At 41.5% G+C, this 13,663-nt stretch overlaps 1 protein-coding gene across 11 annotated transcripts in view; it reads left to right on the top strand.

Annotated features, from left to right (window-relative positions):
• The window catches only part of DNM3 (dynamin 3), a 311,515-nt gene that overhangs the window by 205,367 nt on the left and 92,485 nt on the right, over positions 1 to 13,663 (top strand). For all 11 annotated transcript variants that reach the window (XR_006292780.1, XM_043553169.1, XM_043553167.1 and 8 more), the window contains one exon: positions 1,294 to 1,403. Coding sequence is in view for 10 of the 11 variants with exons in the window: in XM_043553169.1 (XP_043409104.1) it covers positions 1,294 to 1,403 (110 nt within the window). In the remaining variant the exon portion in view is untranslated. The remainder of the gene's footprint in view (positions 1 to 1,293; positions 1,404 to 13,663) is intronic.

Raw genomic sequence — 13,663 nt, 5'->3', positions numbered from 1 at the left:
CATTCTTGGCAGTATTATTGGTGCCCACATGGAGAAGCAGGAAGGGGTTGCGGTCCGAGGGCTTGATGAGTCTCGGCAGTCTCTCCATCTCATCGTGAATCCTAGCTCCTGGCAAGCAGCAGACTTCTCAGTTTTCCCGGTCGGGGCGGCAGATAGATGACTCAGCCCCCCTGAGGAGGGAGTCCCCAACCACCACCACCCACCTCCTTCTCTTGGGAGCGGTGGTCATGGAACTCCCTTCCCTAAGACAGTGCATCTCATGGCTTCCAATCAGCAGAGTCTCCTTCTGCTCCCTTCCTGCAGACGTATCATCTAGTCTACTCTCCACATTAGTACCTGTGGAGAGAACATGAAAACAGTTGCTTACCTGTATCTGCATTGCTGGTACATGGATGCTCCCCTTTCTTCTTCTGGAGGTCACATGCTGCCAAATTTCTTCACCGTCCTTCTGTCCCTGCTGCACAGCCCACTCTGAATCTTCAGAAAGTTGTGCCCGTAGAAGCATATCCTGACACAGGGTCAATACTTGTTTCTCCAGACCTTGAACCTTCTCTTCCAATATGGAGACCAGCTTGCACTTTGTACAGACAAAGTCGCTTATGTCCTGTGGAAGAAAGACAAACATGGCACATCCTGTGCAGGTAACAGCTGAACGCTCACCATCCATATTACCTTTCTTCTAAGAGCTTCCTCGGGTGTTGTAGTAACTACTCAGAGAAGCCTGTAAGATGAAAGCCGCAGTGGGCTCTCCCCAGGCAAACTCCCTCTGTTACCCTCTCTGCTGTTCACCACTCAGCTGGTTCACAGCTGATTGCCTTTTTGTAACAGTGAGGCCCTCTCAAGGCTCACCTGGAACAAAGCACTCCTAATTCATACTTTTCAAATGATCAAGCACACAGTCAAACTGACAAACTGTCCCCACAACAGACACTCAGATACTCACCAACACAGCCCCCCCAATGCAGCACTTAGCATACCTCCTCTCGGACAGATGCCAGGCAAACTCCCTCTGTTAGCCCCTCCGCTGTTCGCTGCTCAGCTGGAATAGGGTCCCACAGCATACTGTCCTTCAGCTAACTGAAAGAAAGGGATGGAGGACTATATAATTTGGTATGCACCCAAGCTCACCCAATTATGGGTAAGATAATTTGTTTTAGGTATTCCTTTAGTCTTTGATAGCAGTGTTGGTGTCAAGATAGTAAACAGAATAGTCGCTAACTAAACTATAGCATGCTGATGTCTGCTTTCTTTGAAACATATTACAGTATTTGTGGTTTTATTTATTTTTAATAGGAAAAGGAAAAGAAGTACATGCTTCCCTTGGACAACCTGAAAGTGCGGGATGTTGAAAAGAGCTTCATGTCTAGCAAACATATTTTTGCCTTGTTTAACACGGAGCAAAGGTAAGGGAAGGTGCCAGCCAGTGCTTTTCAAATAGGTCTGAGAAGATTTACAATTTAATGAAAATGACTGCAGTTTTGGTGTTCCCATGAAATGAGACATTAAACCTCTTAAATGCTGTCATCTCATCTCTTTCTGTGCTATTCCTTTAATCCTGATGCATGGCACCAAAGGTTAGCATCCTTACATCATTCTCACTGTTCATGGTGTGGATTCAGGACCATGGCTGGTCATTTTGTTCTTTTGAATGAGTGACCGATCCCCTCCCTGTCCTATTTTTGTGTCGCTGGACCTTCCATCTGAGATGTTTGTACTTTATGGGCTAGATCCTGGTTGAAATTGGCAAGCTCCATTGACGTCAATAGAGCTATATTAACCTACACCAGTTGAGGATTGGCCCCTCAATTCTACAGCAACAATATGTCTCTCGTCATCAGACACTGTAGGTGTTTTTTGAAAAACAGCTGAGGGATGAATGAATGAGATACCTCTGTCTTCCTAATTCATTCGAATCTTAATTCAGCACCTGACACTTTTCCAGCAAGCCTGCAGCTTCTGAGTATTGAGTGGTGAGAGTGTTGTACCCCTGTGGAGATATTCTTCTAAAAAGCAGGAGAGTATGACTAGCGTGTACAAACAGAAAAGAAAGGTGAACACTACAACAAACACACAAATGCAAGTGATCAATGCTCTCTTTCTAAAGGGAGGAGTCATGCTTGCAGTTGGCTCAATGAAGCTATAGCATTTCAGTAGATAAGCTGCATTTTCTGGAGTCCTATTTTCAAAAAATCAGTTAAAGTACCTGTAATACTTGTCCTTTATCTTCTCCTTCACTCACCTCACCCTCCAAAGCTTTGTGATGTGCTGAAATGTCTTTCCAGCTAAGATGGGCTGGATAGGACTCTCTGTAGAATCGGTTGTTATTGCTCCTGAACTGGCCAGAAGTGATCATTCCAGCAAAATGAGGCACTCTCTCCCACAAGGGCTGAGCGGGCTATCTCTGAACCACTCCCAGCTGCTGCTGGCTTCAGGAGTGAGAGACTAAGTTTGAGTCTCATGCTTGAATGCCCCATAAAGTCTTGCAGTACACCTGGTAAACTGTTGGGCTGGGCTCACATGTTCGTATTCTGTTTCAAACACTGCACTTGGAAAATATCTCACAAATAATCGTTAGGAACATGAGCTAAAACACTTGACCATTTGCATTTCTAGACTCCACAGAAAGCTTTTTAAACCTTTTTTGCCTTTTTAGAAGTTTTATTTTGAAATGTAAGAGAAGTTATCTGAGGAACCTGAAATGTAATTTAACTGTTTACACACATAGCTCAGTCATGGAATATAACTTTGTAGTGATGGATCCTTGTCAATTTTATTGATTCTGTGCAGAGTATAGGAATATTTTTTTAAGGAATGCATATAGTTCAGCCCCTTGGGCCAGAGGGTCTTATGTTCCGCAGGGACAATTCTCCTTTGTTTTGCTAATGGTTATGAATATTTTGTACTTTTTAAATATTAATGGGCAAACTGCTGTGAAGAAAGGAGAGAAACAAATCATTTACCTTTTCCAGTTCACAAAAAAGGGGCAGAGTGATTTTTCACGTGTGCATTTTCACCGGATCTTCATGTAGATTGTGGAGTGAGGATTTTAGATTCATATGTGTAAAATCTGTTAGAACTACTACACACTCGGTTTTTGTCTGGGCCTCCTGCATTCTGAAGTTGCATTAAAAGCATCCTGAAATATATATGGGCATGACAGGACATGACAGTGCACCAATAAGATGCCAGAATAATGTTGTCTAAGTAGAATTCCGTAGCAAGAAGAGATGGGCTCCTTGTTCATGGGAATCCTTTTATTAAACTATATTTAAAATGGCAATTTCTTTGCTACCACAATGCAGCTGATTTTCCTTTGATCTTTCTAGAAATGTCTGTTTTTGGCTGAAATTAAGTGTTGTACTGGTTTAATATCTAATACTGCCTCACAGTAGGAACTGTACCCTGCAGTAGCATTGTGGGGGTGTTGAGGCTTGGATGAAACGATCTAGTGCTGGGGCTTTCAGCCTGGTGGTTGTGAACATGTATTGGGGTTGCGACCACCCTGCCCTTCCCACCTTGCTAGGTTGGGGGTGGAAGTTCTTGGATGGAAAAGGTTTAGATCCACTGGTATAATGGATATCATTTTATTTTAAAGTTCATTGATCATGAAGATATTTTTCTGGGGGGGTTTTGGGGGGAGGGGGAAGAGGAATGTTAACTGTGAGAGTCTGCACTGTTCACTTTTTTATTAGTATAAAATAAACTCCGTGTCTAGTCACTCCTTTCATATGCTACTAACTGAGAAAGAAGTCACCTTTTTTTAATTTTTACCTGTTGAGGATTTCTGAGACTCCAATGATTTCAGTATTTAAGACACAGATAATTAAAGAACAGTAGTAAAGCCATCTACTATAACATCCCAGAATGGTATGTGGGTCATCCTGTGTTCCACTCTCCTCCTTAATCTCAACCAGCACCCAATTTTTGTGCATCGCCTAGGCAAAGTTTCTTCGTGTGCATTTAAAAATATTTAAATTGTTAAAGCCAGGTCTCCCTTTAGTCAAGAGAGTTTTCTTGATGACTGTTCTCTCATTCCCAGCCTCTTACTGCCAAGGTATTTCCTGTAGCCATATGTTTCTGATACTGTACATTTCAATAGCTTCCTGGATTATGCATACTGCATTTTTTCCATTTATGAAAACCTCCCCAGTTGTGAAATACAGTTACTAAGGGAAATCCTAGTTTTGCTGAAAAGAAGCATAGACAGGCTTGAATAGGAGACTGTAGATAGATGAGTAAGGAAACTAACAATCTCTGTCATTTTGATTTACTGCAGAAGTCAACAGCGCTCTGACAGAAATCAAATGTGATTTGGTAACGTGTAATGAACGAAGACTATGGCAATTGATTTCATGGAGAAGATAAATTCTCATGTAATGAAACATAATTGTGTGTGTATGAAGAGCCTGCGTTGTGAAATAATGAATTTAAATTCCTTTCTGATTGCTTTCTAAATTAAATCCCTGAAATGGAATAGGAGGGATATGCTGCTTATCCGAGTAACATTGCCTAAACAGAAGGAAAAAGAAACTAGAGGTTTCCAGCAAACCAAATAATTGTTAAAAGCTGTAGAGAGATACCATGTATTTAAACCATACGTACTACTAAATTTCACATGCGGGGGCATATTAATGTATGTGGGCTCTTTTGATTTACCTAGGTAGAAGCATTTGGGGCTAGAGCAAATGGTATTTGAGAAACTGCCATTTGACTCGCTCTCCCATTTTCACAATGATTAACTAGCATTCTGTCATAAGCAGAGCTAATAAAGCCAGGGAGAGGATTTTCTGTCCAATCCTATGCTCATGAACAGTAGGTCCACATCCAACGGCTGCACGATGAATAAGCCCGAGGCTCCTGGGCAAAGTTCAAGAACAAACAAAAGATAATAATTCTGTCTTTCCCTGAAAGTTTACTTTTATTCTAGGATTTCAGCACAAACGCTTTGCCCACTCCCCACATATTTCCCGTAAAAACTATTCACTGATGGATTTTCTTTTTCTTTCAGGCAAGTACTTTAGCTTGGAACAAGCATTATAGTCGCAAATATGCCTCTTTTTAGGAACTGTACAACAGTTCCAGCTGTCTTTAGTTAATAAGGGGAAGCAATCATAGTCTCTGATGATCTTACTAATGGCTGTGGAATTCCAGATAGTGCAATTCAGTGCTTAATTTGTGCCTCTAGGCTTGGCAGTTCATAGTCCCGGCACCTCTGGGCTTGCCGCGTCAGTTATGAAAGTAAAAAAATTGCTGGAGCCCCGGCACCTCTCTCATTACAAATTAGCACTGGTGCTATTTCATTTAATTTGTTTCTGTGCCACCTTAAAATAACCCTTTCAGCCTTGTAACAGAGAGGCAGACCTTTTTGGTTGACTCACTCTATTGGCAGGTATTCGAACCTTGTATTAAGCTGCTGCAATTTCTGCTGACTCCTTATGGATATCAGAAGGGGTTTGAATAAGGAGAAGTGTGAGGGGTGCATCTTCCTCCTCTCTGCTGTAAGCAGAGGGAGAGTTCCCCTTCCACGTCTTCTCCTGAATTGAGGGGAGATCAGCTCCCTCTTCTTGCTTCTTCTCTCCTGGTGAAAAAGGGACACACCAGGAGGGAGATTTTGGAGCTACGGAGCCACAGGAGGAAGCTGGTCTGTTTTGTTTGCTGGCTGGAGAGTTGTTTGCTGGCTCCTGCCTTTACCTGCCAGTAGCGGGAGCAGCACCAGCACCTGATGGGGAGAAGAATTGTTTGGTGGGAAGTCCCTTATCTACCTTTTTTCCCACAGGAAGCTGTGTTCTCCTGTTTGATGCCCTTTCCCTTCCAGGGTGGCAGAGAGGGAAAAAGGCTCCCTCATCTCTCCCTACCTGGCTCCAGGGGAAAATGGAGACTGCTGCATCCCCTCCCCTAGCCATACTCTCTAGAAGAAACCGAATGATCTTATCAGGGTCCTCTTTCCTCATGGTTGTCCGTAGTGGGGTGTGTGGGTGGAGAGGTGGGTCTGGAGAACAAGAGATGTTTCTCTGCAGTTACACAGACTCACACTAAGGACCCAAATAATAGAGGGCCTGATGGAATAGCTAATATTGGCACTTGGGTGTGGCCAGTACCTGCTGTCCCCTGGTGGAAGCTGTCTGGAGGCTGAAGCTTCAGTCTGAGGAACGAATGGTAAGGCAGGTAGAGGAACCATTGTGAAGATAAAGTCTTGGGGACACTGAAAGAAAAACCAAAATGATGCTTACCCAGATGATGGGGTGAGCCACCAGCCCCTATGTGGATTGTGACTATCAGAAGTTAAATGGTCTAGCTGAAGCTGCATGGGCTGAGATACCCATGGGAGTGTCGTGTGACTGCTGAATGAGTAGCAGTGATGTCGCAGTGTGTTCCCATGTTGGTGTGGGAGAGCTTATTCAGAGATGAACAACGGCAGACAGCAGAACTTGTTCTGAGTTGTCCCTCGGCCATCACTCCCCTATGCATAGGGGGCAAGTAGGCTGACTCTGGGGAGGGATGCCGTACTCATTCATTAGCCTGGGTAGTTGTCTTCAGGAGAGATAGGGAACATTTCCTGGACCCTAGGGGATGCTCAAGAATGTCATTCGGGACTATGGCACAAGAAATGCCACAGGCAGAGAAGAGACTGGGTCTTCTGGAGGCAATGTGTGACTTGGGGAGTTGGGTGGGTCCTATGTGGGTTGCAAAGGTGGCAGAGTAGGTGTTCTGGGAGGGAAGCAATGTACCAAGTGGCATGCCTCTTGTAAGCCCCATCCCATTAGCAGGAATTGTAAGCTTGAATAAAGCTCTTTAATTTCTTCTGGCTGCCACATGGCAGCTGGTTACCACCACCCCAAGATATAAGGGGGATAGAGGTGGCACCCAAAAGAGAGGAAACTACTGCAGGGAGCTAAGACAAAGGAGGTGCTGGATGGAAGCCAAGCTCAGGGAGGAAGCTTAGGCTGAGGTGTGTGTTTTATTACTGTTTTTGATTTACCAAGCAAGCCAAGCCCCAGGGAGAGCTAGGGGCTGAGCCTATTCATAGCCCCATATGTGGTGTTACAAATGAGGGAGTGAGAGTGCGTTAAAAAAATCCAGATGAATTTTATCCAGAAAACAGTTTTTTGAGGTTTGTAAACTACAGCAAACTTCTGGATTCTGTTCAGTTCAGTATTGAAGCAGTTGTAATCTAAAGAAATCCGATTTAACAAATAAGTTTTAAGCCCCAATTGCAGTTCAGTAGCTTACTGCTCTGCCTTATCAGTCCTTTCATTTATATCACCATTCAGGGGAAATAGCAGAACACAACATTTGCAGGTAGGGGACACCAGCACAGAGGTCTTAGGCCTGGCATTACAGAGCAAAAAAAGCTCTTAAGAAGAAGCAGCAGCAATGCTAAAGTCATCACAAATAGCATATTTGTTGTGTTTAGCTGCAAGGAGGCCTCATTACCTGTAGAATTATGGACACATACCAAAAAAGTAAGATTTTTTTAGTGGTTTATATGGAACAATCAAGTTTATTGCTGCAGTTTGCCAAAATATTGCTGAGTCAGTGAACGAAGCTGTTTGCTGGAAAAAACAATGTTCTCTGACACACTGGAAGTAGGTGCAGCGATCAACATTTGCTCATTTATTTAGTATTTTTTAAAGTGCTACACAGGTAGGCTTGGAAGGGTTGGATTTTTATAGGCAAATGTCAATTTTCCTGTACACACACTAACCAACAGAAAAAATACTTCCATCAATAATCAAAATTCACAGATAGGCAAGATAAGAAAAATGCCGCTTGAGAACTTCTTAGTGTTTTGAGTTAAAGCTATTTACTTTGTATATTTTGACATATACTGTTGACAGTTTCTGTTTTAACAGTTAGAAAGCTTAAATTCTTTGAAACTCAACATCTATTGTCATTAAATATTCATTGTTGCCCTCTCCAGTTTCCCACAACTATGACAGTTTAAATAGATAAGGGAAAAAAAAGCTTAAACCCCATAATTTTGCACAACTGTGAACATTTAAATTGATAAAAATTGAAAAAATACTTTGATAATATCAATGTTTATTTTAATCAAAATTATAGAAAACATTTAATTCTGCCAACCCTTTCTATAGGGATGGTACCTAGGAAATAACTAAATTTACTTCTGTTTTATTCTACCCATTATACTAGTATTATACACTGCTCTTAGGCAAATCATGTTGTTTTCTGTTAATTGTTAGTATTACTCTACCAACATGTGTGATTATAACAAACAACTCCCTGTCCAGAAACAATGGAATCCTAAAGGCTGAGTTATATCTAAGATAGAAGCTGTACTAATTGCATTCTAGAGTATTAATTGGATAGTTCTGTGCTGATTTAAGTTATTACTGCAAGCACTGATGATCAGTGAGACATGAGTTATGGATATAGTTCTGTGATGGATATATTTTGAAATTTAGACACTTTCATAATCAAGGTAGTCTACAATGATTAGTATATTATTCTCTCTCTGCTCATTTTCCCCATTAGGACAATAGTTATGTTAATTTAAAAGATCAATAGACTTCAGTGGGACTACTCAAGTGGGTCTGATTTGTAGAGTAAAGCTCAAGCACTTTTCTTTCCTAGCATTGTCTCAGAGATGTTCTGTTTGGTTCTTCTGGAAAAAAATAAATATTTTGAGAGGCATGTGTAATTAATTTTAATTAACACACATACTTATTGTAGTGAACTGAAATGGCACGCCTTTGTAGAAAATGTTAGTCACACATTGCTGCTAACTTACTACAGATGGATGGCTTCATAAAGAAAATATTTGCAGAGCCCTAACTTCATTGCATTTATTCTTTCCTTTAAAAAAAACTGGCTGCCTGTATTTAAAAACTGCTGTTATGGAGTTTCAGGTGTGTATAACAATATGCCAAAGCACACTTCAAATCCAGTGTATTGTATCTAGCTTACTTAGAGTTGAGTTAATATCAAAAATACCGGTCTTGAATGTGTATATTTATTGAATGTTTAGATTCCTGTTCCTTTTTACATGGCTGTATATTAAACACATATTGTGTATGCATTTTTTTCATTTTATGGTAATTTTCAACCAAAGTGAAAATATTCAATATATGCAACTTTTTAGTTTTTCACTCCAAAAATGTGGATCAGTCTGCATTCAACTCTAGACTTTTAAAGTCAATTCTATTATGATGCAATAAATATAAAAAGACCCAGAAATTCACAAAATAATTTCAGATGGCAAACATTTCTGGTTTTGGACCCAATGCTACATCACATGGAGTTATCTGTAAGCCTGTGAGTAGTTTCACTGACTTCAACGGGATTGTTCAGGTTAAGAGGGTGTGGGTGTAGTAGTGTGTGGGTTTTTTTTTTTTTGTTCAGAATCAGGGCCTTAGTGGTTTATGAGCTCAGTACTGCATATTTCACAGACATTCCTGCTCTATAATTTCTAGCTGTATTTGTCATGGCATATTTGCAGACTTATGAGTGTGGATAAATGCCTCCTTATAATCTAACTTGATGTTTTTTGCTTTATATATTCTCTAATAATTACATGGCACTTACAGTACATCTGCTTATCAAGGTATAGCAGGCCCATCATCATTATATCTCAGCAGCTGCCTGTGCACAAAAATATGTTGATACAAATATAGAAGAAGAATTGAAATGGAAATTATACAGCGGTTGCCCTTAAAAACATGCCAGTTTTGCCTTCGATACATAGGTATGGTTACATAAGTATGAAGGAATTGCTAGAGAAATTGCAAATATTGACATCAAGCTCTATGGTTTACGATGGTAATCAGCAATTTAAGAGTGACCACTGTACAATGAAATCTACCCTAAGCACTGCTGCCAGCACTGTAGGCAACTTAAAGATCTTCCCCTGTGGTTTTAAGTACAATTTTTTTCAGCTACTGGTTAAAGAGTGAGACCACATTAGCTGTGCTTTTTTATATGGCAGGTAACTTGATGGAATGTTCTGGGGCAACAAAATTTGGGGCTGATGTGACAGGAATCCTGCAGGTGCAGAAGCGCTGACCAGGGCCGTCGCTAGCTATTTTGGTGTCCTATGCAGCCCCTCCGCAGGGGGGCTGTGTGAGGCCCCAGGCCTCTGTGGGGGAGAGGGGGGTGGCTGGCCCCAGGCCTCCATGTGGGGGTGGAGGCTGGCTGGCCACTTCCTGCGGGAAGTGGAGTGACCTGGCCCCAGCCTGCTCTGCTCCCCTGGCTCCCAGGCTTGGGGGGAGGGGGGAAAACTGCCCCCCAGCACTTGCCGGCGGTGTGGCTGGGAGCCAGGGGAGCGGAGCAGGCTGGAGCTGGGTTGCTCTACTTACTGGGGAGTGCTGGCCGACCGCTTCTGGAGTCCTCAGGGGAGTGGGGACGGGGTGGGAAGAGGCAAGGCAGGGGTGGAGGCCCTGGGGAAGAGCCAGAGCAGGGCCTGGAGCAGCGTGCAGCTCCGTAGGGCACCTGGAAATTTGATGCCCCAAATTTCTGGGTGCCCTATGCAGCTGCATACTTTGCGTATGGGTAAGGACAGCCCTGGCCCTGACCTTGATACCAGCCATATGTGCTATCATTAAGGCTATGATTTAGTCACAGGTATTTTTAGTAAAAGTCATGGACAGGTCACGGGCAAGTGAGTGTATGAATGTGGGAGTGGGCTGCACATGTATTGTGGATAACTTACTGGGCATGTGCAATAATAGAAAGATTTAGTATTTGGATTATAGACAGGTATGTTATGTTAAACAAGATTGAATTCTCTATCCCTGGTACCATTCACTCTGCTGTATTGAAAGGCCCATCACCATTCCTCTCCACACACACACACAATGCCCACCCTCACAGACAGAGAGACGCATGATCTCACTTGAATGGTGTGTCTTCCATGGTTTTGTCCGAGTGTCTCTGTGTGACTGACTTTTGGTTAACCTTGGGCCATACTGTTGAAATTTGTTTAATGCCTTAGCAACTCATTTTCTAGGTACAACTCTACTAATTTGGATGTTACATTTTCTTTCAAAAGTCAGATTGTTTTCATGATATTTCTTTCACCTTAGATTAGTTTCTCCATTTCACATTCGTTAGATCTGTTTGCGTTTCTTTCCACTGGGTTGAAAAACCTTGTTTGAAAGGATTTTTAATTGTTAGCCCTGATCTATGAGCCTCTTTGTACTATTATAATTATATTATAGTATGTCTTTGCTTAGAAATCAGTATAGGGACTTTTGAAATGATTCTGGGATGGAAAAACACACATTAATTTCAACATGGGCAGATGTGCATTTATTTAGAGTAACCAGAAATGCTCCCTGCTTTGTGACAGTTATGACTAAGAGCTTTCCCAGAGTAATACTAAATACAGTTCTCTAAATCACGTGCTTGGATGTTTTGGTCAAACTCCATGAGATAAAAAGCTGCTGGAACATCACACAGGGTTGATATTGTCAAGGAACATCTACATCAATAAGTAGGTCATTGCAAATCTTGTATGAAACTGCTTGAAAGGAATCCAAACTCCATCTTCTCCTAATGTGCAAATGAATTATGTGAACCTGGAGCGCAATAATGATCAAGAGTACAGTATAAAAATGCTATGATATATAATAAATTACAGTTTGGATAGGAATTAGAAGAACCCAAAGTGTTGAAAAAAAAATAGTCAGCCCCTTCACATCTCTTCAACCATGAGGGCTAGAAGCTTTTTTTTGTTTTGGATTTTTTTTTAATGGAAACTGAGATTCTCACATAACCACAGGATTCCAGGAATTTTGAGGCATCAAGAAAAACACCAAATATCACAAGACTCATGATAAAATAGTGAGAACTGGCAACCCAGCAAACCATTTGTAGTAATGTGGGCTAAAAACACTCTCAGATTACACATTGCAACAGCAGAACATACCTACCACAATATATTTACAGATACAGTGGGCGCACTTGAAAATTTAATTCCAGTTCTGGAGTGGTTGGTCCATTGAAAGTGGTTTTCAATAGAAAGCTAGGTTTTCAGTTAAACATAATTTTTTATGAAAAGCGCTTTTTGCAGAAAATTGAGTTTTCATGAAAGAATGGAAAACCAAGGTTTTTGGCTGAAAACTGAAGCTTTTGGAACTAATAATAATAATAAGTGAAATGTTAAGTTTTTCAATGAAAAGTTAAAATTTTCTGTAGGAAAACCCTCTTCTCATTTTCCAATGTGTTCTCATACTGGTTCTAGCAGTATTCCTAATTCCAAGTATATGGCATGAGTTTATTAAATACATTCACTAGGTTTCTTTAGCAGAGAAAGTATGTGAGATAAAGTAGGTATCTCTCAGACTCAGAAATTGTGTAGCTAGAGAACCATTGTTATTGCCAAGTACCTGAACCCTGAGTTTAGAAGTCTAAGCTCAGCTGGTTTTCCCATAGGCTGATTTACCACAGAACTTCATAAAATTATTATACGTAACGTCCAGTGCAATATATAAATTAGGCAATTTTCACGTCAAACACTCCATAACTGAGAGGAAATTCTCTCCCACCCATACTTTTTTTCCTCTTGTTCAGTAACGTTTGGCATTCTACCTTATTGAGTTGGATGCATTATCTACACTTGTTTGCTAATAATATTTAATAGCATATGTTATCTACAGAGATTTTTTTACTTGCCTTGTAATTCTGCTTCTCTGAAGCAGACAACTTCCAGGATTCTCACATACTGACCCACCTTCTCTTAGGGGTTGGTGAAGACGCTTTCAGAGGTGGTGGTGATCTTTACATCATTATTCTGCCTACTGAGACACTGGCTTTTCAATCATAGAATCATACAATATGAGGGTTGGAAGCGACCTCAGGAGATTTAGTCCAACCCCTTGCTCAAAGCAGGGTCTATCCCCAATTTTTGCCCCAGATCCCTAAACGGCCCCTTCAAGGATTGAACTCACAACCCTGGGTTTAGCAGGCCAATGCTCAAACCACTGAACTATCCCTCCCTTGCCATTTTATTTGTTGTGATTGGCTTGGTTTTTACTTCATTTCCCACTCAATCAGGAACTGATTGGAAAGTTACAAAAGCATCACTTCCAGGGTGGCACACCACCACCTCTAGCAGTAGGGAGAGAAAGATCTTGGGGCGTTCTGATTGTCTTGGGCAGGGGAGCTGAGAGCAGGACCAAGACTCCAAAGAGGATATATTGCATGGTAAAGGCAGAATTACAAGGTAAACATAAGTAGCGATTCCATTTCTGTAACTGTATTACATGTCCACCGAGCTCTACACACCTCTATGCTTTGACTTGGTTTCGTTTTGCTATCTAGGGCAAGAAAGAAAAATTAATTATGTCATGCATACTTTTACTATAGTGTTAGCATTGTTAGTTGCAAGCAAAGTGCTCTATATGAGTGCTCTGCCTGGTGCATAAGCTAGTGGGTGGGGCATTTCAGGCAGCCCTGCATAATGGATATCTAGCTGCCTTCAAACCCTGCCGTGAAGGGGATGACCCAGATAGTAACTGGGTCAGTGGATGTACTGTCTCAGGAAAAGGAGTTGATAGGTCACTAGAGTAAATGTCCAGTCACTGTTAATTGTATGGTATTGTGTTCTGCAGTATATATTATATTTGATATGGCAGTAGTGCCTAGGGGCAATAAGAGTTCCATTGTGCTAGGCATTGTACAGATGCCTAAGACAAAGAATTCA

This window comes from Chelonia mydas, chromosome 8 (assembly GCF_015237465.2).
Source record: "Chelonia mydas isolate rCheMyd1 chromosome 8, rCheMyd1.pri.v2, whole genome shotgun sequence".
Taxonomy (NCBI): Eukaryota; Metazoa; Chordata; order Testudines; family Cheloniidae; genus Chelonia; species Chelonia mydas.
Note: the sequence above shows the minus strand (reverse complement) of the source record. Positions and strands in the feature narration are given on the sequence as shown.